Source organism: Epinephelus fuscoguttatus, linkage group LG10 (genome assembly GCF_011397635.1).
Source record: "Epinephelus fuscoguttatus linkage group LG10, E.fuscoguttatus.final_Chr_v1".
Classification (NCBI taxonomy): Eukaryota; Metazoa; Chordata; class Actinopteri; order Perciformes; family Serranidae; genus Epinephelus; species Epinephelus fuscoguttatus.
This window is the reverse complement of record NC_064761.1, coordinates 36,742,350-36,770,170: the sequence shown is the minus strand read 5'-3', so window position 1 is coordinate 36,770,170 and position 27,821 is coordinate 36,742,350. Positions and strand designations below refer to the sequence as shown.

At 41.6% G+C, this 27,821-nt stretch overlaps 2 protein-coding genes across 3 annotated transcripts; one reads left to right on the top strand and one right to left on the bottom strand.

Annotated features, from left to right (window-relative positions):
* The first annotated feature begins 52 nt into the window (after window positions 1-52).
* akr1a1b (aldo-keto reductase family 1, member A1b (aldehyde reductase)) lies at window positions 53-9,956 on the top strand. Of its 2 annotated transcripts, none has more exons than XM_049587046.1 (9): window positions 53-208; window positions 3,368-3,463; window positions 5,558-5,677; window positions 5,796-5,947; window positions 6,180-6,375; window positions 6,476-6,675; window positions 8,902-8,974; window positions 9,141-9,227; window positions 9,640-9,956. In XM_049587046.1, exons 2-9 carry the CDS (start codon window positions 3,383-3,385, stop codon window positions 9,703-9,705), a joined length of 975 nt encoding a protein of 324 aa, XP_049443003.1. In that variant the 5' UTR covers window positions 53-208; window positions 3,368-3,382; the 3' UTR covers window positions 9,706-9,956. The 2 variants fall into 2 exon arrangements, with proteins under 2 accessions (XP_049443003.1, XP_049443002.1); XM_049587045.1 differs by lacking the exon at window positions 53-208 and adding an exon at window positions 234-369.
* Window positions 9,957-10,335: 379 nt separating this feature from the next.
* Window positions 10,336-19,537, bottom strand: lg10h19orf44 (linkage group 10 C19orf44 homolog). Its single transcript, XM_049587016.1, has 10 exons — window positions 19,028-19,537; window positions 18,756-18,935; window positions 17,127-17,254; window positions 16,142-16,631; window positions 15,626-15,992; window positions 15,113-15,192; window positions 13,725-14,241; window positions 12,829-12,918; window positions 11,482-11,648; window positions 10,336-11,235 (listed from the first exon to the last, which is right to left on the bottom strand). The coding sequence occupies exons 1-10, from the start codon at window positions 19,154-19,156 to the stop codon at window positions 11,146-11,148; spliced, it is 2,238 nt and encodes a 745-aa protein (XP_049442973.1). The 5' UTR covers window positions 19,157-19,537; the 3' UTR covers window positions 10,336-11,145.
* Window positions 19,538-27,821: the final 8,284 nt, after the last annotated feature.

Here is a 27,821-nt window from a genome sequence, read left to right as displayed (position 1 = left end):
CTTTGTCTGGTGTCTCTTCATTAGGGCTGCCATATATTTTTACCGGAAGTGGGGAATCATCATCCCGGAAAAGGAAATGTCACCAAAATGAGGTGGTGTTTTTGAACATTTGGCAGAAAAAACCCCCACTCCTGCCTACGTTTCCTATCCAGGAGGACTACAAGAAGAGGTCCCCGTTTGAAGCCGCAGGTTTTAAAATCTTGAAACAGTAAGTCGTCGACTTAAACTGAAAACTGAAGAGCCGCTGCTGACTAACGTTAGCTTAATGTTATGTAATATCTGAGCTGAGCTGAAGCGATCATGCAGTCATTGAAATGTCAGCTCCTAAAGCAGGTGTTGCGTCGTTTGTGTTTTCACACCGGGAAGCGGGTGAGTGAGTTAATTTATCTGCAAATGGCGAACCTGTGGTGTCGAATAAAAAGCGGACAGTTGGCTCTCTCTCAAGTCTTTATCAGGAGATGCTAAAGCTAGCTAACGTTAGCTGCTGTTCTGACGAGGTGACTTGACGTTAATGTGCTGGGTTTTTTTTGTTTTATAGCTCAAGAATAGATGTCACAGTGACCACCGAGTGACCATACACTCACTGACTATGTCCTAATAAATTGTGTAAAGTTAATAATATATAATTTTTGCATATTGCATCACCTATTGCTTGCTAACGTTTGCTAGTGCAAGTTGATTTATTACAACGTTATGCACAACAGTGACATTACAGAGAAATGTAAAATCTCAGGCTTCCTCTAACAATGCTAGTAAAAAAAATGGTTTAAAAATAAAAAAAAATTACACAAGTAAAAACAATTAGGAGCCAAACATTAAATGGAAGTTTAAGTTAGATAATGAGACAGTGATCGCACATGAACAGCACTCAAACACTCACAGAAGTGTAAACAGCTGTAAAACAGTAAGTAAAAGTATATAATAAAAGATGAAGTGTCAGTGTAATAGTGAAACTAACTGCTGCATATTAATGCAGGCGTCATTGTTTTGCAAATTGACTACGTCTTGTCGTCGTGAGATTTAAAACAGCTGCTTAGAGAGAGGACAATAACTGAGGTGAGGCGCGTGACTTTCCAGGATATCAGCTGACACACCAGGATGGATTTTGACAAGATCCAGGAAAATATATTTTTAAGCAGCTGGTGCTTTACACCATTTCAGTTCTCATTCATATAAAACTTAATTTAGGCATGCATTGTGTGTGTAAGCAGGATGGGGATTCTATATTAGACGAGGTAAACTAAGTGATGTGCAGATTGACTTTCATTGCCTAAACTGTGACAGAGAGAGACATTTGATGTCGTATTTTAGCGGTGACACGACTGTTTCTTGTAGTGTTTAACAGCCAATTAAAATGCTTGATGCAAAGTGCTGCACAAAGAAGACAAAAACTGATTGATTTTATTGTTTGTTTTTTCAGCAAAGGCGGTAAAAGAGCACACAAATAAGACATGAATCAATAGACTTCACTCTAAACTTTGCTTTTCTTCTGGGGAATTACTGAATATTTTAGCTTATTACAACTTGTAGACATTTAATGATGAGGGGGAGCAAGCAGCTGTTAAATATGAAGTTGTCTAATGGTCTTTTTGGGACAGTAAACAAGATCATTACATTAGTCCAACCCGCTGAGATGAAGGCATAAATGATTTTCTCTAAATCTTTTCTGGACATGAGACCCCACGTTCTTGCTTTTTGTTTTCAGTGATGAAATCAGTTTTACTTCTTCTCTTAATGTGGCTGCTGAAGCTGTGAAAACATTACTTCTTATAGTTCTGGGGTATAGAAAAACTTTTGAGTGTTTTCTCTTGTTACCATCTGCAGTGATTGATGTCTCATCTTTATTTAATCAAATGGATTATTCCACCTCATTTTAGAGCATTCAAGAGTGTGTGCTGTGAGGTGATAAAGTTCAGTCTGGTGACTTTGGAGGGAAATGCAAGTCAGCAGCACTCCACTTCCTCTTCTTTGGACAGTCAGGCCTGGCAGAGCTTGTTTTGGCTCATTGTTCTGTAAAAGAATAAATCCCTTTTCCAACAGCTGTGAAGCAGAACAGAGTTGGACTTGTGGAGTAAAACCTCTCCAATCTTTAATATTTCCTCCACATGTAGACAGTTTGATGTTGTCGTTACAGCTGCGTGACAGATATCGTGCAGCTGTCTCCCGACATGAACTCTTTCATTTGTAGCTGTGCATTTTAAACATTGATTCATCCGGATATGGAGTTTTTTCTTTGGCCAATGCTTCATCACTGTGTCTTAAAAGAAGTGCCTTGGGAGTGGACACCCTCTCAATAAGGTGACAATTCGCTAACAGTAATTCAGTATTTTGTTGCTTTATATCTATATCCTCGTGTTGTTTTGTTCGCTTTACCGGAACATTAGCTTGATGTACCTGTGTTATTAAGATGCTGTGATCTATGCAGGCGTGCCTGGTCTTGTTTACAATGAAAGTGGTTTGGGGAGATCTCCCGAGCGGGCACTGCCTTGCCTCTTTGAAACTTTTAATTTAGCTGCAGCTTGATGCTGGGGTAGTGTTTGCGTAGCACCTTTATGTTATATTGAATAATTGAACCTCGTCTTTTATTTCCCTCACTGATTCATTTCCATTTACCCCCACTCAAACAGTCAACTTGCAGTACTGTATTTTTTTTTGTTGTGGCACAGTCGTCCTTATAATTATTCAGTTCATGTGTCAGTGCAGTTGAGCCTGACAAACTGCTCATATGAAACTTTTCTTCCTGGTGATGTATTTACTTTAAAGCCAGTTACTCCCCAATTGTTACACATGGCAGCCTTTGCCTGTCTTTGCTTGTTGCACTTAGGTGTTACACCCTGCACAAATGCAGATGGGCGTTTCAGGGATGCGTTGTTGTCTGTGATTATTTCCTATAATATTCTGCTGGAAGAATGCCACCTTTCAAGGTCCTAGAGGGTTTTTAGGTCCTTCACATTCCTTAGCAAATAATGTATTGTAGGTTTTTGTAAATTTTTCGATGTGTAAACAAAGAAACAATAAATGAAACAACAAGGAATAAATCATCTGGTCCTGAACCTGTGGCTGTTATGATATTCTCTCCCGCAAGTAATCCACCATGTCACTGGATGTGTGTGTTCTGTGACTTTTTAGCAGTGTTTGCAGGTTGTGTGCCAATGACTTTATTTTTGCAGTAATATAAAGAGGTATTAGTACTGTTTTTTATACTAGTGTTGTATTGAAGTTTAAAATTCTGGTATTGTGACAACCCCAGAGGCTTACAAGAGGGGCGTATTTCTACATAAATCTTTGTTACTGCAGCTTTAAACATCTGAGTAAGCCAAGCAGCTCCCCTCACTGACTGAATCATGCTCTCCTTGTCCCTTTCTAGGTGCTTCTGAGAGGCATGAATGACTTTGCAGTTCTCAACACGGGCCGGAAGATGCCCCTCCTCGGACTGGGGACGTGGAAGAGTGAGCCAGGAAAGGTACAGGCTGCAATTATATGCTCTTGTAGAGAAAAACAGGCGTGTTATCATGATTTCTGTCTTACAGATGCATGTCATAATGCAGCTGGTCTCTGTCTCTGCCAGTTCCCGTCATCCTTGATCTGTCTGTAATTTCATACGCTGTAGTTGCACAAGTCAATATTTTTATATTTACAATGAGAAGTGTTGCTCATAGTGATGAAACCACAGAGAATTATCATTAGACTCAGAGCATTATAGCCTCTTTTAACTCACTGTTTTGGTTTTAAGGAAAGATGGAAGATGGGAAATAGCTACAGACCAACCCAGTAAGAGGCTCTTCCCTCTAATATATGCCATCAAAAAAACTAAAGCTAACAGACATGTTACCACAAAAGTAGGACTACCGGACCCACCAAAAAACAGAGACTTATGACACATAGACAAAAATCCGAATCATATTGGTCACCGCCATGCTGCTGTTGTCGGGGCTGGAAGATGAAAGACAGAGTGAGCAGATTTTCCCCTCTCAATCAGGCCAAGCAGCTTCACCTGAGTCAGTCATTAAAAAGCTTATGCAATGCACATCATTACCAATAGGGCGTAAAGCGTGTAACAATTGCTACCTGCATAGCACCAAAAGTTGACAAAGTAAGCAACTAGTTGGTGAACATGGTTGAGCATTTAGTAGTTAAAGAGACACAAGGGTTGGTGGAGACCAAAAACAGAGTTGAAGGGAGAGTAAATATTAGACTTACTGTTGTGAGATGGACAGACACATGACTCAAAGACAGTTTGTTTACATGCACGCAGTAGTCGAGCTAAGCTCATAGTTCGGCTAATCAGTCAAGTCGGACTTCTCGTCTTGTCTTAGTATACATGCAGAAGAGAAAATTGAATTTCTGACCAAGTACGTCTGACTCCACCTCGACAGGCCACGCTGAGTCTTTTTTAATATAGTGCGTATTGAACTAGCTCGGTTCACCCGAAGAGGAAGCTAACGAGGAATGAAGATGGCGGAGCATTAATGTAGTTTCCTTGTCCATCCAGAAGTGCGTCTTCTGCTTCTCGGTTGCCATGGTGTTTGTTTATTTGTTTTTCCAGGAGTTACTGCACTGCTATATACTGATGTGCTGCTACGACTGCAGTCAGACTAAGTGGATACATGCAGCAATAGTTCGATTTTCAATCAAATTATCTCGGTGTGTTAGTCGAGCTACGGATAGTCCAGTTTCAGTCGGACTAACCCAGCAAGCATTTTTTGGTTTAAAAAAAATAATAGCCGTTTACATGAAGACCTGACGTCTAGGCTAAATCACGGCTGAATTTGGGCTGTCAGTGAAAATTTGGTAGACGTCTAACCATAGCCAAAGTGTAGACGTCATCAATTATACGGCTATGTAGAGACCATGTCCAAAAAATGTAGATAAACATATTTTAATTACTGTTGACTCTCCATACGTGATTGAATATCATACCGCATGGTATCTGCAATGGTGAAAATTACATTTAATCAGTTTCAAAATTAAATCGGCTAGATTTGGGTTACATGTTGCTAGACTAAATCGGAGCTAAATATAGCCAATACGTTTAAATCACGACTATTGCTTGCTGGGAAGCCAATAATTAGACTTTCTCAAGCTGCATGTCAATGTTCTGACTGTTAATGTTGCTCCTTATACGTGAAGGTTTATATAGGCAACTACTCCAGGGTGGGGGAGCCCTTCTGTGCAGAGTTTGCATGTTCTCCCTGTGTCAGCGTGGGTTTTCTCTGGGTACTCCAGCTTCCTCCCACAGTCCAAAGACATGCAGGTTAATTTGTCATTCTTAATAGGCCATAGGTGTGAATGTGAGTGTGAATGCTTGTCTGTTTCTACGTCTGATGACCTGTCCAGGGTTCACCCCACCTCTTGCCCAGTGTCAGCTGGGGTAGGCTCCAGCCCTGGAAAATGAATGGCTTAATGAATAATTACAAACAAGTTTGCCATTTTAACTTCATAAAGTAATATGTCAGTGTTGCACATTCCAATGCCCGCAAAAGGGCAAAAATTGATTTACTGCTGCTTTAGTTTCCGTTTGCCAATAATCAGTTGCCATATTTTCCCACTCTCACAGGTGAAACAAGCAGTCATTTGGGCCTTGGAGGCTGGGTATCGCCACATTGATTGTGCATCCATCTATGCCAATGAGGTTGAGATTGGAGAAGCCCTACAGGAGACACTCGGCCCTGGCAAGGTAAAACAGCTTCACCAGACTGCATTAGAAGAATGTTTTGTGTTCTGTAACCTAAAATAACAAAAATACGTCCATCGCGGTTGACCAAACTGTTTTTGACTTGTTTTCTGTGCACCAGGCCCTGAGACGAGAGGACGTGTTCATTACATCCAAGCTGTGGAACAACCGACATCACCAAGAGGACGTGGAGCCGGCTCTCCAGAAGACCCTGAAGGATCTGAAGCTGGAGTACCTGGACCTCTACCTCATCCACTGGCCCTACGCCTTCCAGTGAGCTCACCCTCCACTAAACTCTAATGATGACATGATTAACTTGTTATCCTGAGGAAACCACCTTTTGTCTTTACGTAACGAGCTCATTAACTTCATATCCCAAGATAATAGGATGGTTAACTTGTTATCTTGAGATGGAATTTGAAGACTACAGTTAAACTTATTTTCCACTTCAATCTGTTTTTGGTTGCTTTTCTTTTAAACGTGGTCTTTGCTTTGTATCTCCTAGAAAAGGAGACGTTCCTTTCCCCAGAAACGAGGACGGCAACTTGCTGTATGACGACATTGACTACAAGCTGACCTGGGCTGCCATGGAGAAGCTGGTGGAAAAGGGCCTCGTCAGATCCATTGGCTTGTCCAACTTCAACAGCAGGCAGATAGATGACATCCTCTCAGTCGCAAGCATCAAACCCACTGTCCTACAGGTACAGAGTGTTAAATGTCAACACCTATGTAGCATGTCTCAAGTTTGGTGTTTCCTGAAGCCACAGATGACACTGGTATCTCTGTGTTTTTGTTGGGCAGGTAGAGAGCCACCCCTACCTGGCCCAGGTAGAGCTGCTGGCCCACTGTCGGGACCGTGGCCTGGTGATGACAGCCTACAGCCCTCTGGGTTCTCCTGACCGGGCCTGGAAACATCCAGATGAGCCTGTTCTGCTTGAGGAGCCTGTGCTGGCCACCCTCGCAGAGAAATATAAAAAGTCCCCTGCTCAGATTATCCTGAGGTGAGTTTACTCTTCACTTAATTGATTAGATTGAATTCCTGTGAGCAAGTTTAATTTTTAAAGCAAATGTAAACCCCCTCATTGTAATAAAGTGGTGCTGTGAAATCAGAAATGCAAAATTAATCAATAGGTAAACTTGCAATTATTAATATGGCCACTGGGGGCCATGCAACAAGCTGTAAACACAATAATGGCATACACTACAGTATATTATTATTATTATTATTATCTAAGGAGCCTGCCAGGTAACATTAAAGAAACTTTTTTTTTGCATGGTTGCAAATAAATGAGATCCTATTCCATGGCCACAACTTTGTTATTGCATGGCAACGAGATGATTTAAATTCCCAATGTGGTGGCATGGTTGTCAGTTTTGGAGTGATGTTGTTTTTTATGCAGTGGATAAAGGTAATTACACAATATGAAACAGCCCAAATCCCAAAATCCCAAACATATGAGTGACAAAAGTTTGAAAAAGAAAGATTTTATTGTAAATTCATTTCATCCGTGATGTGTGTGTCTGCCGCTTTCAAGTCATAGGATTTTTCGAGAGATGCGACCTATGCAACCACTGGTATATGATATGATTTTAACTTAACATAAGAATCTATGGGACAAATATATTCAGGTCCTCCAGCAATGTACTGCCTATATTCAGTCTCCGGGAATGATGCAAGGCTTAGGAGTTAGTTTTGGTCTTCAACATCTTTCCAGCAGGTGCATGATGAAATCTATAACTTCCCTGAGGTCAGCATATTGTCCATGTGTGAGCCTGTACATTCTGAGCAGCTGAATTAAGCCTCTCTTGCTAATGACGTAACCACAAGTGACTGATGTGTCACTGTAATTCATCCCTAGATTAAAATAAAATCAAGTCAAAAATGTCCACATTTGCAAGTGGCTACAGCTACTGATGATGCACCACAGTCATCTCCATATAGATTACTAACAATAATTTTCTTGTGGCCACACAAAATGATTTAATTCCCAAACCTTATTTAAGTGCAACCAGACTTAATGATGATGTTCGCTCACATTAAGAGTCTTGTAGGTGCTATATCATAGACAACTGGACTTGCTTGCGTATCTAGAAGACGTTTTGCCTCTCATCCAAGAAGCTTTAGTTCTAAATGACTAGTACAAAGGTGCAGGCTTTAAAAGTCATTAAATAGTCTTAAACTTGAATTTGTGAGCTCAGTAGCGGCAGTAGCTCAGTCCATAGGGACTTGGGTTGGGAACCGGAGGGTCGCTGTTCAAGTCCCCGTCCGGACCAAAATATGGAGCGTGGACTGGTGGCTGGAGAGGTGCCAGTTCACCTCCTGGGCACTGCCGAGGTGCCCTTGAGTAAGGCACCGAACCCGCTCGGGGCGCCTCACCAAGGGCAGCCCCCTCACTCTGACATCTCTCCAATTTGTGCATGTATAGGTCCAGTTTGTGCCTGTGTGTCTTTCGGACCTGTGTGTAATTGACAAGCAAGAGTGAAAACATTGAATTTCCCCTCAGGGGGATTAATAAAGGAAATAAACTTAAACTTAACTGCTTCAAATATTTCATCTTGTTTCATTTACACATCTTTTAATTTTTTTGTGAAAATGACTGAAACTCTTTTGTAAAAGCTCACATTTGTAATGTTACAAATCTTTAAAAAAAAAAAAAAAAAAAATATATATATATATATATATATATGTAATACTGTCATTTTACTTCATACTTACACTTACCTGTTGGCAAAATGTAGATTAACTCAACTCACTCTAATAACCATATTCCTACATTACACCTATGTCTGCAAAAGACCACATATCTATGTACTACTTACCTGAAATGCTTTAATCAGTAAAACATGATTTGTCCAAAAATCAGTCCTAAATAAGGTTAAAAGGTGTCTTGAAAGGGTTTAAAAAGCATTAAATTTAACTGTCTGATACCTGCAGACACCCCACTTACATGTTGTAGTCTAATAACCAGAAATCATATGAACTTTGCAACTAGTTATTTCCCAAAGAGTGCTGTTAGTGTTGGAGGTGCACATTACTTTCAGTTGTCTGCACATTGTTAACATGATTTGTAGAGGTGGGAATAACCAGAGGCCACCCGATGTGACAGTATCATGGTACTTACATCATGATTCTAGTGATCTGTACTAACAGGGCTAAAATAAGCACTAGTAGGTAAAGTCAAGGAACTCCCCAGTGATCATACATCTAAAGTTTGCTGTATTTGCAGGTGGCAGACTCAACGAGGAGTGGTAACAATCCCCAAGAGTGTGACAGAGTCCCGAATCAAAGAGAACATTCAGGTAGAGTCAAATTTGATTCCAAGCAGTTCATTTCCTTTTTTAAGATGGGCTTCTTGATGAGATTTTCTGAGGTTCAGTTTTTGCCTGCAATTACTTAAAAGCTAATTGTGCTGAAAATTCTATGAAGGTGTGGATTATATTTATTTAACGTTTTGTGTGTTGTCAGGTGTTTGAGTTCACCCTTGAAGCTGAGGAGATGAAGAATATTACAGCCCTGAACAAAGGCTGGCGCTACATTGTACCAATGATCGAAGTAAGTGGGCTTTATATATATATATATCTATAGATATATAGATATCTATATATCTATATATCTATATATATATATATATATATATATATATATATGTATCTCTCATGGCTGGTGTTGATGAGATTATATTTTATCACTCTGGTCTACTAAGTGAACTGAGAACTAAATTTAAATGGCCAGGATATTGGCAGCGGTTACAACTTAAATGACAAAATATCAGTGTCAGCCCTGAACAACTTACACTTCATGAGCCGTTCTCGAGCAGTTTGGTAAAAAGCAAAAGTGTGTAATGCATAGTTTTCCATAAGTGGACACTGTATGCACTTTTGGAAAACACTGCTAATGGAAATGCAGCAGTCTGGCTTTTAAAAACTGTCAGGTAAATGTATTAACTTTGGTTTGGATGTCGCAGGTGGAAGGAAAACGTGTTCCTAGGGATGCAGGACATCCTCACTACCCTTTCAACGACCCCTACTGACAGCTCACACTGCAACCTGAATTTGTGCCTTCAACAACCCCAAAAATGCCACACCCCCCCCCCCCCGCCTGCCCCCCACATCACTAATAAATGTTCCTGGATCCTGACATTGTTTGTCTTTAGATTATGTCCAATGTTGCACTTATCATTAGAACATTTAAAGTTACTGTTGGTGATGGAGATTGCAAAATCTGGTATGACTGTATACATACTGTACGTGTTATTTTTTAAATAAACATTTTGTTACTTCACTTGCAGGCATTTTTATTTAAACAGCTGTTTATTTAATAAATGTTGAAAAATGTAATATGTCAAATTAATGTATAAATAAATACAGGAATAACTAAACAAATGCTGAAATAAATACATAAATAAATGCTGATGTCAGGAAAACATAATCCATTAACATACAGATGGAAATACAATAATAAAATAATGTAATTTTTCAAAAATATAGAAATGTATTACATTTCTTTATGTCCTGTTTAATCATCAACTTTTATTTATTTATATATTTATTTCAACAATTATGTATTATTTATTCTTTTTATTTTAGCATTTCTTTATTTATTCTTGTATTTATTTATACAATTTTTTTATTAATACTTAAGTCATTTTCATCCTCTTTAAACTTCTATCTGGCGTGAAATGCAGTGTGTTAAATATTGTAATACAGATGGTGAGGTTTACTTCCAACATTTTAATTCCTGTATTATGCTGTTCCAAAACTGATGAGTTCCTTTAAATGTTGTCACACTCAGGTACACATCTTGTGAGTTCCTCTGGTAAATTTATAATATCCAAGATATTAATATGTTCAAAAATGTCTGTAGTTGTTGACAGATAATTATTCTTTTAGAATTGTGTGTGTCGACATATTTTTAAACACAGATTTTCCTCTTTAAGGATTTATTTAACTTGTGCATTAAAAGAGGAGGACAGAGGCCATCTCATTCAAATCACACACTGACTTTACAAAATCATCCATCTCATACACAGAGTACACACTGCATGATTTTAACTTTAGGCCCAGACACACCAAACCAGAGACTACAGCCAACGGTTAACTACCATGTACGTTCTCTGATGTCTCTGATTCAGTGTGCCAAAACAGCCGAAAGAGCTGACAAGGGCCGACTAGTGCCAACTGTGGGACACAGCAAAAACTAGGGTGACAGGCGCTCACTGGTGGCCTGATGTTGACTGACGGCCAGCTGTCGTCTTGGTGTGTCTGGGCCCTTTGACACAAATTAAAAACTCTATGACACGATAGCACTTTAATGAAAGCATCCACTCTTCATGGCATGTTCTCATTTGATTAACAAGAAATACTGTAATTCCTCTCATAGTAGAAAAATGTAATTTAATTATGTATAAAACTTATTTACTGAGAAAGACATGGCAAATCCCTTCAGTGATCCAGACACTGAGTACCAGTGGTCAGATATGATGGTTGTCTCTCATCTCCTGCAGCACTTCCTCTAAGGCCTCCTCCACTGTCAGTTTGGGACATCTATGCTTGTGAATGTGCTGTGGAGAGAATGAAGACATATCAGTGAATGCGGGAAAGCTGTGGGCAGTAAAGGTCTCATTGTGATTAAAGATAAATATATTGAGAAAATATCAGAGTTCTTTCACAAATTGAATATTCAACCAATTTGGAACAGCGATTAAAATTATTTCTCTTGTTTTGCCAAGCTTTGCAGAACAAGCGAACAATCAGGATCATCCACAACTTTGTACTCGTACATAACTGTATGCGTGAGTATGCTTTACCTCCTTGGTGTCCTCCAGTGTGGTGTACCTGTAGTTTGGTGGCCCCAGGCTCTGCACCAGGCTGGAGTGAAGGTGTCGGTTGCTGTCGATGAACTGCCTTATCATGGCGAGCTGCTGTTTGAACATTTCATTGAGGGCGAATGCAGCTGGGTTGAAGGTGCTGAGAGCTGAGGGAGAGACAAGAGACACAAACAAACATAAAAACTACATCATCAGCACCATGGCTTCAGCAAATGTGGTCTTACTTGTGACGGACCCACTATTGTTACCACTGATGTGAGATGGAAAGAAGTAATAGTCCACACCAGCTTTTATAGCTGATTCGATAAATACTTGAACACAACAGCAAAATATCAAACTTCTAAAGGAACATCTCGATGTTGGAGATATCTGCCTTCTCTCCAATATAACAGAACTAGATGGTTGGTTGGTGAATCAGTGGCATCTAGTGGTGAAGGAACAGAGCTGCGACTTCTCCCGTGTGCCAAGCATGTATATCACCCGCCTTGATTACTGTAAAGCCTTCTTCACCTGCCTAAACAATCGAGCTACACATCAGCTCTTAATGGTTCAAATTTAACAACGAAACAATCTTCACACATCACACCTATTTTGGCTTCCCTGCATTAGCTTCCTGTCTCTTTTAGAATCCATTTTAAGTGCTTTTAATGACATACAAGGCTCTCAATGATCTGTCACTGGAGTATATAACTGAGCTTCTCATGCAGTACTGTCCAAGCAGGCCCCTCAGGTCTGCTAGTCTGGGTCATTTACCTGTTCCAGAGTCCAGGGTTAAAAACAAAAGGCGATCGAGCCTTTTTGGTTCTGGCTCCTCAGCTTCGGAAGAGCCTCCCACTGAGCTCTACTGACTCAGCTGACTCTGTTCACGTCTTTAAATCTCGTCTCAAAACCTACTTTTACAGATTAATGTTGTCTGACAGTTGATAGATATGTGATGATAGCTGACAGTAAAGACACTTTCACAAAGTGCTGTTCCATGTTATCTTTAATTCCCTTCCATTCATTCGGTTGTACAGGTAAAGTATTTGGACAAGCTCCCCAAAACTAGTCTATATCATTAATCTATTTCTTATTTCTTGAGTTTTTTTTTTTTTTTTACTTTGTTTATAAAGTTTTTAAAGGCATACTCTGAATCAACTCAAAGTAATCCTACAAACTTCAACAGCATTTCACCTGTAGATGGAGCAACAGCACCTTATTTAAAAGGAGTGTGACTCACTTGAAATTCTGCATCACCCTTGTACAAACCCTGTCACTGTCCATTTTAGTGACTGTCTGGATTCAGGTCCAGGTGTACTGCTGTTGCATTGTGTCCTGTTTAATTACCTTCCACCTTTTCTGCACTGAGAGTGTGAGCAACCATCGGGGTGGGATCCATGTAAGTCATGCCCACTGCAGGACCCAAAGTAGCCATACCTACAGGGGGCAAACAGAAACACTGCAGCTCAGTATGCAACACCTCTACTGTCCATGTGTCACATTAATCCTGTTAACTTGATGAATGCTGTGAGGAAATAATATGGTGGTGATGATTGGTTGCCCCACCACATCTGAAGCAGGGCTGTGTGAGGTACTGATCTATAGTTCACGTATTGATAGTCTTGTGTAGCCAGACCTGCGTCAGTGCTAGAGAAAACTCTGGAATCACTGATTATCTTACTGCTATCGGGGGAAAATGCTGACTTGTTTTTTTCTTGAACCGATCACAGTCGTTTGGCAAAGGTGAACTTGTTTTGGCGGATCAAATGGGGAAACGGCCCTCGAGACGAACCCTGACTATACTCTAACTCAGGAGGAGCCCACTGGACCTGTTAAAAGCACAGATGATTTGCTGGCTGTATGTCGCTCTAGCAGAACAGAATTACGACAATATCACAGAAGCTCGTGTGAAGTAAAACGGATCGGTACACTGGCGGAGTCGCGGTCACTGGTGCGTGCTGCTGCCAGAGTTAAAAGATGTGGCAAATCAACTCCAACTGGCCGTGTCAGAAAATGGATCAACACTGGGCACAAGAGTCCTGTGAGACGCAGTCTGGGCTCTTCCAAGGTGCGTTCACAAGTTGTTATATTCATGGTAGATCCTCTCCACATTGTGACATGCCAACTGACATCTACTGAAGTTAAGACACTGACTATGGATAAGAACCTCCGACAACCCCACTTCAAAAAAGTTTACCTATGCCTTTAAATATACACACACATGCCATGTATGTCAGACAAACCTGTGGGCCGTGTGTAAGCTAGTGGATCAGGCTGCGTCTGTACCGCTGCCTCTTTTAAATCCTTCCTAGCTGAAGCACCCCTCCTTGACTGGCGAGAGGTCCTGCTGTCATTTGACACATATGATCTGGAGTCCCTGCTTCTGCTGGCTGTTTGACTGCGATCCAACGTCCGTGAGGTGCAGGAGCGACTTGTGTCTGAGAAAGTACTCGAGTAATCGTCTTCTGTCCTTCGACTGCGGGACGCGTCTGAATCCAAAGCCTCCTCTCTGACCTCTGACACCACCTCCTCTTCATCTCCATCTCCCTGCAAGTGCTCTGACACCTGGCTAGCACTGTAATCTGGCTCTGTCCTGCTCTCACTCTCAAAGTCACTTTGGTAGTCCAATGAGTCCTCATCCTGCTGCTGCAGCTGTGGCTCCTCTTTCTGCTTTATCTTCTTTAAACCTAGCCCCTGGCGATGTCTGCTAGGGGATCCAGGAAGAGGGGCACTGGGTTTTGCTTCTTTCCGTTTAGGCAGCTGGAAGTAAGCAAACACATCAGGATAAGGAGTCCTTCGGAGGCAAACACATTTCAGATACGGAAATTTTACTTTCTTTAAGCCCTTGAGTGAATACTGGATATAAATTTGTCAGGCTGACACAAACACTACTCCAACTGAATGTTAACTTTGCTCCGTGTCTGCTGGATGTGTAATTAAGCAACTGTGTGATTTGCTATGTCAACTTAAAGGGTAATAGTGTTTCAATGTTGCTTTTACAGCTTGTTTTTACTGCCCTCAAGTGGCCAAAAACAGGCAATGCAGGTTTTAAATTAATCAGGTTTTGACTGTTTGAGTTGCTCTCTCTAGTGTGCAAGATTTTTTCATAATGGTTAGAAATAATAGAGAAAATTTCATAACATTTTCCTTTAAAGAAAGGAGTAGTGTGTAGGATTTGGTGACATCTAACAGTGAGAAATGCAGATTGTAACCAGCTGAAACTTCTCTCAGTTAGAATACCTTCAATGTTCAGGAACTTTTTTTATCAGGAGCCGAACTATCCGCAGACGTTTCTTCCTCAAAAAGCACAGACTCAGTGATTTAAGTGTGTTTGATTTGTCCATTTTGGGCCACCATAGAAGTATGGTGGTGCAGCATGGCGCACTCCGTATACAAAGAACTGCTGTAGGTATACACGGCTCAATTTAAGTTTACAAAAGCACAATAATTCTTATTTTCAGGTGATTTTACACTAAAGGAAACAATTCACATCTCCTGAAATCGTACACGCTGGATCTTTAAACTTCACTAGCTTCAATATAATTTATAATTGCAATATACTACAGATAGCATTACATATTACGTACATTTTATTTCTGACTTTACTTAATTAAATTCTGTCATCGCTCACCTCCTTTCCTGGAGTTTCCTCAGTAAATCCAAGAGTAGCAGGAACAAGGTCGTCTAATGTCATCACATTTATCTTGAAGTCTGGAACAGATCATATCACAGTTTTATAAATGATAGCGTATATCCTCAGAACTTTCAACACATTATCTAATGCAGAACTTCTATTCATGTATATCAAAAATACATTAAAAGCACCTGGTGACCAAACACTAGATAATCTGCTGTTTTAAAATCCTATGACACAGTTATATGGAAACACAAGAATGGTTCCTAAAGGTTTAATAGACGGGTGACACCCTGCACAGCAGCTACAGTAATTCTGTATCAATTCTGGCTCTACTAAGGGATGATTTGTGTACCTTGTTGTCCGTCTAGGATGCATGAGATAAGGAGCGAAGAATAAAACATGATTAACGAAACAAAAACAACATGGTTTTTCCCTGTCTTGCAAAATGATCGGCTGGGTATTTTGACCTCAGTGAATCATTAAAACATTTAGACAAACGTCTCTCACCTTCAGAGCTCACTGAACTCATCTCACTGTGGGGATCTTCAAAACCAGGCCCAACCGAGAAGAGCTCCTCCAGAGAATGGACCTCACTGCGGCCTGACATGGAGGAGAGTGAACGCTGTGGACTCCCCACCCTGTGATGAGGGGAGTTCAGCCTCCGTGGAGGAGATGGGGAGGCACGGGGAGGAGACGAGGCTGGGGAGAGCACAGAGGGGCTGAAGTGGGCCTGAGCCTGACCGGTGTATCGAAAAGGAGAGCCGCGGAGAGAAGGGGAGGCAGGGGAGCGAGGAGGTGCTGTGTTGGAGGATGAGGGAAGGACAGCAGTGGGCAGAGGTGAGGAGTGGACCCTGTGACTGCTTCTGCTCAACATCTGGAAGAAAGGAAAGTTTTGAACTGACAAAAAAACTGCTTCTACTTATTTTTCTAAATTAGAAATCGTTTGAAAAAAAAACAAAAACATTTTTACATCTTTACTGTGCTGAAAATAAAGGGAGTGAAAGCAAAGCAACAGCCTCGTACCTTGTCTGCTGCTCTGGTGGAGGAGGGTCTCTCTGGTATGAAGAAGCTGTTGTCTGATGAATCCATTGAGTCTCTAAGCAGTTTCCTCATATCCTCTTCATCACTTTCCAGACTCACTCCTCTCACTACTCTCACTGACCTCTTCTCCAAACCAGCTGAAGGACCTATGACATGAGCAGCTCTGGACCTGGACCTGGCACTAACATCTCTGCCTTCTAGAGACGTATTACTATTGTTACCAGCTGCGTCTGTCTTGCTCTTGAGGAAACGTTTTCCCCTCAGGCTCCGGTCACTGCTGGACTGCGCTGAGAGTTGCACAGGAGCCTCCAGGGACTGGGCCACTGGTGGTGGTGAGATTCCCAAGTCAGAGGTTAGATTCTCAGCAGATTTTGGCTCCTGAACCTGCTTGCGGCTGCGGATGCGGCTCTCAATTTGAGCCAGTCTACTCAGAGCAGCAGTCTGGGAGCTTCGCTGGGAAGATGTCACATATCTGAGCAGAGGGATGAATAAAGAGAGTAACACAAGAATTAAGTTTCAGCAGCAGAGGTGGACATATGTCTGGACATATTTTGAGTTAAATCAGTGGATCTGGTGGTAGAAAAGGTTTTTCCCCCCAATCTAGTGCTCAATATAACATTTTTTTAATCTTACACAAACAGAACCGTATCTGGGTTCAGGCGCATTGTTCCTGTATTATCCAACATATGCAATGTTTTTCCCTCACCAATCTAGACTACAAAAATCAATAGAAGAGCAACAGAAAACTTTGAGAAGATGTAGCTCTGAACAGTGTGTCATATGTGTTATATCAAGACAATACAGAGCTTGGGGACATATGGATGACCCCTGCAGATGCAACAGTATCAGTCTGAATGCACCATCTTGCCACCTGTCCTTGTTTAAGAATGTTGCCTCTACACAGAAAAACATACTCTCCCTAAATTACAATATGACATTTATTTATCTCACATACACAGAGCTGTACCTGGGTTCAGGGTCCTGCTGCATTTGGCCCCTCCTGACAGGTGACTGGCTGCTGCTAGCTGCAGGTGGTGGCACTTTCTTTAAGAATCTGCTCCCTCCTCCACCCAGCGAGCTCTGAGGTCTGAGGTCCTGGAAGAGGAAAGCAAAAAGTGGAGGCCTGTTGTCATATTGGACTCCAAGTGTGGGAGTTTCAGTGCTAAAGTTTCATTTCATTTATGTCCTGAGCAATACCCTCCTGAATCCTGAGAGAAAAAAGGTTTAAATTTTTTCGCCACCATCATTTAAGAACTTGGGATGTAAGAAACATATTGTGTGAGTGTACAAGGTAAAAAATCTATCCCTGAAATCTATCCCTTTTTCTGCATTACTCTGTGCTCTGTTTCCTGAAGCATGGAAAATGGTTGACAAAGAGTAGAAGCAAGTCTTGAAAATCACATATACTTATAGCATCTTAACATTATATAGTTAAGACTCTCATAAACCAAAAAAAAAACCATCCTTAAGAAGACTAGAAATTATAAACTTGATCACTTAGCTCCTTATCTGATAATAAAACCTGTGCTACAATTAACCCCATTTTGGAAAGACAGAGGATGTGCTCTGTTAGTTGCACCCTAGTCTGAGTGGGTGGAAGTTCGCTGCAAAGATCAGCCTCTCATTGGGCGGAACGAGCCAGCCGCTGAAGTCCCGCCCTACCACCTCCGGTTGCAGTTTTCAACACGTTCTTTACTAACTTTTGCAGTGTTTGATCTTGCGGGGATGTAGCTATTTTTCTGCCATGGTTCGCGTCCTGTAGGCGATATTTTTGTGGGCGTGTTACACCAAAACCTGTTTCCCCCCGGCAATATTTTTGCAAGCGCACCGTTGCTGTGGCACCGCCAAGAACGATTGTGATTGGTTGAAAGAAATACAAGCAGCCGGGCGTTTTTTCCTCCAATCTTAAAGTGAGAGTCGGCTCAGCCAGACCTTTCTTTTCTTGAGAAAGGTCTGGTGAGCGAGACTAGTTGCACCCCCACATATGTTACATCACTAAGAGGATGTGCTTTTCACAGTACATTCTGAATACTTTTTCTCTTTACTTTTCATAGATACTGCAGCTGCACTTTGACCCTCTTGTTCTTGTATCTGTTACCTTGGAGATCAAACAAAATGCCATTTGTCTGGAGAGCTCTGCTGTTGTTACTTAGCCATCTATGTCATTTAAACTTTTAAGTTAGAACTGCACACATTGCAGATTCTAACAGATTATATTCACGACAGTAAAATAACATAAGCTGTGCACTTTCTAGCATTGTTACCTAAACGTTATGTCCTTTTGATGTTGATAATCGTTAAAATTATTTTATTCACTTAAACATTTAATATCCCTGTTATTACTATTTGACAGGTCACTAGTCACTTTAATGTGCTGCCTTTCATCTTTTCGCGGATGAAGTAGAACATCATGGTATTTTGGGCATACTAAATCTTTTTCTGTCATACTAAATAGTATGGTAGTATGGGTATTGAAAGGCACAGTAGGACCTAAATGGACTGCATGCATGCTGTCTGAAATAAAGGCTGGCTGCAGTGTCATGTTCCCTACAGAGGACAAATATGAATTGCTGGGTCTCAGGAGGGAATTGTTTACCTTGGTAGAATCTCCCTCTCTCCCCTGAGTCTTTGCAGCAGCAGGAGTGGCAGAGCCCAGGAGGTCAGCTGCTCCATGCCCAGGCGCTGAGCTCACCGAGGACAGCTCACTCAGATCTGACAATAACAAGTGTGGATCTGGGGAAGCAGGTCTGGTTTTCACAGACCCACCAACAGCACCCTGAGAAGAAAGAGAGGAAAGAGTTTCTGGTGTTAAAACATCACAGAATAACACCGCAGTTCACTGAGACATTGTTAAGGTTTCCCACTCACTGTGTGTCCCCGTGTTTTGGCTGTGGACTCCTGCTCAGACTCAGCGTCTCCTCTGCTGCTCCTCTTGGCGGACAGCAGAGCCTGGGCTCGGTCCAGAGCGGAGCTTCGACCGCCGCCTCGTTTCCACATCTTTAAGCTGACTCTTCCTAATGCTGCCTGGTTAACTATGACTTAATACACTTCCATATATATATACTGGTACATGTTTACATGTCATTTTAACAGCAGCTAACACAATCCTGGGCTGTTTCATCCTGTGTTGGAGACAGCAGCGTCAGCTAGCTAAAGGCTAAAACCATGTTTGCTAGCTAACTACAAACGATGCACTTCGAAATTAAAGAGCTCAATAGATACATTTCGACACTCTTCATAGCCTAATACAGTTTCACATAAGTTAGGCGACATAAAACGGCCACATGTTGCCAACTTCCAGCCCTTCAGTGCTTAATTTCTGCATAGTAACCGCCCAGGCGTCCCTTGTCTCCATGGACCAACTGTTGATGCTGCTTCTTCTTCGTCTTCTTAAATGTCAGTTGCTCATCCGGGTATCAGCGCCACCAAGTGTTCATCACTAGAACTGCTCATAAAGTGGTTCATACGAGGAGCTGTTTGAATATACGGAGTATATTTTCAGAGGTATAGAAACACGTATGCGGGTGTTTCCTGTTATGCAGCAACATTTATGTCCACATTAAATCTTCCTCGTGTTTTCTTTAAAGTCTTGTCGAATGGTTATGACAAATGGTTCAAACTGCAGGTCTTCTTTATCACATCAACACAAAGTAATGCACATCAAAAATATATTCTTATTTTATTTTTCTTTACTTTACTGACAAGTCAAGACTGACAAGTCCAAAGTCAAGTCTCAAGTCCTCAACTTTGACTCCCTACTTCAAAATGGGAGGCTACACATTGGACAGGTCACCAGACAATCGAGACAGACAACCATTCCCCTCAATTCTGGAACATGTTGTCGCCTCCCAAATCAAGACCCACCTCCGCTCTCATGAACCGTATGAACCATTTCAAAATCGACCTCCTCCTCTCTGCCGACTCTGGCCACCTCAGCATATTCATCCTCCTTGACCTCACTGCTGTCTTTGACCAACCACACCACTCTGCTGTCCCGTCTACAAACCTCCTTCAACATCACTGGCTCTGCTCTCTCCTGGCTCAAATCATACCTCACTGACAGACATCAGTTTATCCATGTCAACAACTGCACGTCCTCCACCGTCCCCCTGCTTCAAGGTGTCCCTCAGGGCTCGGTGCTTGGTCCTCTCCTCTTCATCATCTACTTACTCCCCCTTGGTTCTATCATTCTTCGTCATCGTCTCCATTTCCACTGCTACGCTGACAACATCCAAATCTACATCTCCACAAAATCCATCACCCCGGCCACCCGCTCTACCCTCACCAACTGTCTGACTGAACTCCAATCATGGCTGCAAACCAACTTCCTCAAACTGAACTGTGACAAATCTGAAATAATACTCATCAGCCCAAAATCCCTCTCTACATCAACACAAAACTTCACCCTCAGCATCGACAACACCACCCTCTCTCCCTCCCCATTCATCCGTAACCTTGGTATCATCTTTGACAATAACCTCTCATTTGAACATCACATCAGCCGTCTCACCTAAACTGCCTTCTTTCACCTCAGACATATTGCCCGTCTCCATCCATTACTCTCCTTCTCTGCCGCTGAAACTCTCATCCATGCTTTCATCACCTCAAGACTCGACTACTGCAACAGCATCCTCTACGGCTCATCATCCAAAGTCCTCAACAAACTTCAGTACATCCAGAACTCTGCTGCCCGCCTCCTCACCCACACCTGCTCTTGTGAACATATAACCCCAGTCCTGCAAAACCTACACTGGCTCCCTGTCCCATACAGAATCAACTTCTTCCTCCTCACCCACAAAGCCCTCCACAGCCAGGCCCCCTCCTACTTCACGGATATGCTCCACCACCACACTCCCTCCCGCAACCTTTGATCATCCGACAAAAACCTACTCTCGCCTCCACACAGGACCAAGCACTGAACCTGGGGCGACAAAGCCTTCTCCATAGCCGCCCCCTCCCTCTGGAACACCCTCCCTATACACATCCGTAACTGTCCAGATCCATCCACCTTCAAATCACTCCTTAAAACCCACATTTTCAAATCCGCTTTTAACCTTTAAACATTAGCTTTTCATTCTCTGTTTCTCATGTACCCCCCTTTTTTCTTTTTTTCTATGTTTTGCTCTATGCTTTTGCACCTTGTTGTTGGATATCATCCTTGTCTTCTGTTTATCTCTTTGCACTTATATGTATGTACTTCTTTTCTTTGTTTAAATGGAAAGCGTCTTTGAGAGCTGTAAGAGCGCTATATAAATAAAATGTATTATTATTTATTATTCACACTCACATTCTCACCTGCGGCCAATTTAGAGTCACCAATTAACCTGCATGTCTTTGGACTGTGGGAGGAAGCTGGAGTACCCCGAGAAAACCCAGTTGACATGGGGAGAACATGAAAAACTCCGAAGGGACTGTTTGTTATAAATAATAAACCATGCCTTGCTCATATTGGCTGTTCCACTGGTGTGTGAGTGTGTTAAAGCTGTGTAGCAGGTGGCAACTTGCATGGTAGCCTCAGCCACCAGTGTGTGAATGGGTGAATTTGACTGTGTTGGAGTACTAAAAGGCACTATACAAGTGCAAGTCCATTTACTGTTTACCATAAGGGGGGGGAGGGTGCTGCAAAAAGGGGGATGTCCAATAGAGGAAGGTAAAAAAAAAAAAAAGGTCATATCCCAGCCACCCCCATCCTCTGATAAGTTGAGAACAGTCCATAACTATGTTAATATTAGCCTTGACTTCTTCATTTGCTCTTTGTGCACCTTCAAATGTCGAACGAAGCTGTAAGTTGATCTGTTTTTGTCTGTAATTTTGGAGCTGCATGATTTTTTTTAAACCTAACTATAAGATCACCTAACTTTATCATTCTCATGGGTTCGTCTTTTTCCCCAGGTTACGAGTTTCTTTCTATTTTCAATCCCATCATCTCTGACTGCGCTGAAGCATTAAAACCAGACATTCCCCGACAGGAGATCATCTAGTGCTGTCTGCATCCTGCAGAGCCAGCCAGCTCGTTCGCAAAATCAGTGTCTGAGTGCTCTGTGTCTGCACAAATACGTTTTATAAATGACCTTGTTTTAGCTGTACTTTGCCATCAACAAGGAAAAGGAGACTGTGTCTGCTCTTTGCAGTTCTCTTACAGAGTTTGAATCATCAGGCAGTCCGCTCATGAAGTTTACATCACCCTGTCCTTGGCACTGTTCCTATTTGATCTCAGTATATGTTGTTCTTGTCTCTTCTCTTGCCTAAACATCTCTGCATGTACCTTGTCAACATTATCAGCCTGTTTGCACCATCACCGCCTGTCCTTGTATCGGACTGTTGTCTCTACTCCCTAAATTACATTATGTAACCAGCGAGGACACTCACGTCACTTCCTCAGTATTTTTGGGGTCAATTTGGATTTCAGCAACCTTGGCATGTTCTAGCTAGTGCTAATTACAAAGATGTATAATGATACCTAGGTACCGGATCCTGAGGTGGCGCCTGATCATGCTAATGCAATTGTTTACCAGGTGCATAGACTTGGGGGTTTACTTTTGTGAAGTGTTCATATACCTTAAATCCTGTCTGGATGGTAGCTAAGCTCCTATGTGTCTATGAGATCACATTTTTGATTTGCTAATGCATCATCCATTTTGTGCTTGTACATTTTTAGTTACCTTTAGAGCCGCACCAATTATACGCTCACCCTGTTGTACCTTTCATAGCTAATGTTTCCAAATGCAGGAGAATTTGTTTGCAGAGACGCAGAGAGCAAAAAGAGACAAATTACATTTATTCAACCCCACATAAGACCTCTTGGATAAATAAAGGCAGTAACAGCATTTATGGGAGGATATTTTCTCAATATTTTCAGAGTCACCATGACTCCACAGTCTTGTCAACTCAATTAGTCCCCTTCCCACAATTACTTTGAAGTAATCTCCATTAAAAAAGAAAAGTTAGATTAAGTTGCTTTCTTTTTGCTCACAGAAATTTGTTATTGTGGTTTTTTAGCATTGTTTTTTTGGACGTCGTAATTCAAGGGTCATGTTTTTGTCAATAGAGCCTGGCTTTGAGGAGAGCATAGATCAATATTACTTTCTGTTCAGTTCTGTTCGCCTCCCAAGCTGAAAAATAAGGCCAATGCAGTAGTACAAAAAACTGCAGTTCATTGAATGACCACTTGAGACTGGCTCAAAAACAGAGTAAATCCCCACAGACCCCCTGTCAAGCACAAACTGGAGATGGTCTCACTAAGCTGACTCACACACTCAGATGAAAGTTCAGGGCTTCTACACAGGTAGTCAGTCACGCAGGAAAAAGTATCCAAAAACGACAGGCAAAAAGGGAGGTCACAAGCAAAAATGGTCACAAACACACACACAGGGAACACTAGGGAAACGCTCAAACTCTCACAACTGTAAAGACGATCTGGCAACAAACAAGGGGGAGACAGGGACCTAAATAAACTCAGACAAGGGAGACAATGAGACACAGGTGAAACACTTCAGCCCCTTTTACATTGCCGGATTTTCAGCGAATGTTGGGCCATTTTGCTCGCAAACCTGCGAGCGTTTAGACACACAGAGCCGGATTGGCGAGTTGATCCAAGGTGCCCAATTTTCCTCCGCGTAGGGGTAGACATATTGGTGGAACCTTTTTGGTTTAAAAAGAACGAGGTGGCCTTCTGCCACGGGAGGGGCTGTTGATTACTGGTGGGAGGAGCTGTTGATGACGCCGCATATGCGACCCACTGGCGGTGGACTAACAGGAAACAGCTGATAGCAGGAATGAGCAGCTAGTAGCAAGAGGAAAACGCAAACCTGACAGACACTGTAAAAATGAGCAACTGGGGAGACAAGGCCTTGTCCTCGCAAGGCCATTAACCGTCAAATGACGGGAACGGTGAAGGACGGGCCAACTTATGAGAGAATTGCCGAAGGACTGACCAGCCACGGCTTCCCTCAGAGTACGTCACTGTTTACGCCACAGGCTGAGCTACATGTTTTGTTACTTGCTCACGCCCCCCATTGCCCCGAAAAAGGCGCATTCTGTATAAACAAAGGTAGGCGGCATTTTGCTGCACTCCCCGATTTTGTTTTCACACTGCCAATGCTGAAAAAAGACTGATTGGGCTTTTCTGCAAATTTGCACAATTCCTATCTAAAAAGGTCTATTGAGACACAGATGAAAGACATTAGGGCGGCGCAAGTAAGTAGGTAGTCTCTTACACAGACGCCGGTGACGTCAGCACGCTGGCTGACTCTGTTGTCTGTGGACATTCCCATAAGGAAAGTTGTAATAGAACTAGTGCTGGCTCCCAGCAGCAGTGATGTGATTGGATCCAAATCCGTGTACTTCTGTACTTCCTTGACCAACGGCTGATTAGCTTTGCCTTACACCCTGTAGTACAACAGAAAAGGAAGTGTTCAGTGCATCGCAAGAAGAGATTAAAATGAATATTATTTAATTTGATTCAGCTATATTGCAGAGCTGCAATGTCTCTGTGACATGCAACACACGTGCCGTACCTATGGCAACACCGTCACGTGGTCTGGATAACCCCGCCCATTTCTATTACAAAACGAAAAACGAATGTCCCCAGACTCCCATTCCGAAGTAAGGGAGGCTGGTCAAGCGAGACTAGTAAGTAGGGAAACTTGACAGGACACGGGATCTGAAACGAGACGACACAATGGTAACCAAAATAAAACAGGAAACACAGGGATGACAAATCTAGGCCTAAAGTTGCTTAAGTGAGAGGCTGTCTGTGAGTCAGATCCACACCTCACTTCCCACAGCTTCAGTGTCTCGTCCAAATACGGTCACTTCTGGTTTAAAAAAACCAAGATGACCGAAATGCCAAATTTGAGGCTTGAAAATAGCAGTCCTCAAACCACTGGGTGATGTCAGAGTAGCTACGTCCATTATTTACACATAGCTGGAAATTCTGCCAATGTCTTGACAAAAACGCACTTTTTCAGCAGAACAATCACGGCTGGAAATGCTTTGATGTCTCACTGAAAACAAACAGTTCGTTGTTTGTTGGTCTTGAACAACTGTCTGCAACTTGGCAGCTGTCTCGCCAAGGTTTCACGCCATCCACCACCCCTCCACCTTGTGATGACAAAGTCAGGCCATGTACCATGCCACTTTAGAAACACCGATAGGATAGATATGAAACATACAAATGGAGAGCATCCGTCGTTTGCCGAAACGTACAATGCTAACATTTTTTCCTGGCGACCGGACTCGTGATATATGTGATATTTCATGTGGAATTTGTACTTGTAGCTCACTAATTTTACAATGTACAATACATAAAGGATCAAAATACTTCTTTCACAAGTGGTTTAATAGATTGAAAATGAAATTGTTCCCAATTATTACGCTCTTAACAGACACCTTATGTTGGTCTTTTTGGCTCCACTGCCTCCCACATACTCCAGATTCTTGGAATCACATTCTCTTTTTCAGTAGTTAACAGCAGTTAACTATCTGACAGCCTAAAGATCAAAGCACATCAGCCTGAGCTGCTGCGCACTGCTCAAAACAACAGAAGAAATAAGAATCACTGGGTATCATATTTAAATGTACGTTCATTTTCTCCTACAACGTAAAAAGTGTTCATTTTGAAACTAAAGAAAATTGTGAACTTGAGTTGTTGGATTTTTCCATATGATCAAAAAACATCACACAACAGAGAATAAATAACCTGACTTTGGTGCTTGGACTCATAAAAAATGCATTACATGAAGTCAGAGGAAAATGTAATCTATAGATAGTGCTGAAGGTGTGGTGAGATCAAAGTGAAGCATCAAAGTAAGAAGCAACACACAGGCATGTGTAGTTCATAGCCTTTAATAATTACTCTGGAAAATACACATTTATCGGTCTGAGGCACTTGAGCTGCCACTTATCTTGCTATAAACACACTGACAGTAAACAGAACTAGCTGTGCTAACGGAGTCTTTAATGTGCTGATGAAGTCATCTGACTGACATTACGTCTTTGTTCTTAAAATGAAGTGAGCAGTCATTGCACAATATGAGAATCTGCAGCTACAACATGAAGCTCTGGTTTCTCCTTCAGCCCCATCAAAGCAAAACACAAACTGTTCTAGCGTGTGACCATCGAGGTGATCTCAGAGTCATGATGAGTAAACTGACCTCTGTGTGTAGTGGCTCTGTCAGAGAAATGTGTGCAATGTGGGGGTAGTTGAATAGTTTTCTTTTCATCTCTCATAATGGTTTTTGTTTCTCAATTAACACTTCAATGAAACATTTTTTATTACAAAACATCAATAATAATACTAATAATAATAACCCTTTTTTTAATATAGCACCCTTAAAAACAAAGTTTACAACACACTTTAAAAGAAAACAACCCAATTGCCAGTGTTGCCATTGTTCATTTCTTTAAACCACGGATACGTTGAATTTGCTTTAATATGTAGCAGATATGTTGACACTTTGCTTCAACAACACTGTGGTTCAGGAGTAGTTAGGTTTAGGCACAAAAACAGTTGGTTATGGTTTTGAAAAGATTTGATATATGTATGAAATATACAAATCGTACATACCCGTGGTTTGCAGAGACATACAATGCCAACGCCATTTCCCTTTGGCGACTGGGCTATGGACAAACCAAAAGCAGGATAACCCGAAGACAATAAAACAACAGAAAGCCAAACAATAGGGCCAAACAAAAGACAAAATTATTTACAAATAAATAAAAATAACTACAGTTACCACTTTGCTGCTGTAAGCTTCTGTGAACCAGTTAGATTTCAGTTACAGTTTACATCCATGTCTGTGAAAACATGGATGCTTCACACTAATCTGCCCCCCAGCAGCAGATCTTCACTGTCAGCACAATTTGAGGATTAGTGTCACCAATTCAATATCTGACCAAATGTCTCCCCTTCTGTTCCTGAGATATGATGCTGAGTAATGGCCAGAAATGTTTTTGCAGAACAGTATGATGTCACAGTGAAGCGATTAGACATTTGTTTAAAACTGCATCATAATTAATATATGAATTATTGAGTTATGGCCAAAAACATGTTTTGTGAGGTCCCAGTGACCTTGACCTTTGACCACAAAATTCTAATCAGTTTATTTTGGAGTCCAAGTGGCCGTTTGTGCCAAATTTGAGGGAATTTTCTCAAGGTGTTCTTGAGAATGAGACAGACGCAAGGTCACAGTGACCTTAACCTTTGACCCCCAAAATCGAATCAGTTCATCAATGAGTTTAAGTAAACGTTTGTGCCAAATTTGAAAAAATTCCCTCGAGGTGTTCTTGAGAATGAGACAGACGCAAGGTCACAGTGACCTTAACCTTTGACCCCAAAAATCGAATCAGTTCATCAATGAGTTTAAGTAAACGTTTGTGCCAAATTTGAGGAAATTTTCTTAAGGTGTTCTTGAGAATGAGACAGATGCAAGGTCACAGTGACCTTAACCTTTGACCCCCAAAATCGAATCAGTTCATCAATGAGTTTAAGTAAATGTTTGTGCCAAATTTGAAAAAAATCGCTCGAGATGTTCTTGAGATATCAGGATCACAAGAACGAGACAGACAAGATCACAGTGACCTTGACCTTTAACATATAACCACCAAAACATAATCAGATCATTCTTGAGTCCAAGTGAACATTTGTGCCCAAATTGAAGAC

Coding starts and splice junctions, on each gene's coding strand:
- akr1a1b (XM_049587045.1), top strand. CDS start 301: ATGCAGTCATTGAAATGTCAGCTCCTAAAGCAGGTGTTGCGTCGTTTG. Junction 6,676..8,901: donor CCTGCTCAGATTATCCTGAG/GTGAGTTTACTC, acceptor CTGTATTTGCAG/GTGGCAGACTCAACGAGGAG. Junction 9,228..9,639: donor ACATTGTACCAATGATCGAA/GTAAGTGGGCTT, acceptor TGGATGTCGCAG/GTGGAAGGAAAACGTGTTCC.
- lg10h19orf44 (XM_049587016.1), bottom strand. CDS start 19,156: ATGTGGAAACGAGGCGGCGGTCGAAGCTCCGCTCTGGACCGAGCCCAG. Junction 15,993..16,141: donor CCACCAGAGCAGCAGACAAG/GTACGAGGCTGT, acceptor CCTTTCTTCCAG/ATGTTGAGCAGAAGCAGTCA. Junction 12,919..13,724: donor AGCTTACACACGGCCCACAG/GTTTGTCTGACA, acceptor TGCCCCCTGTAG/GTATGGCTACTTTGGGTCCT.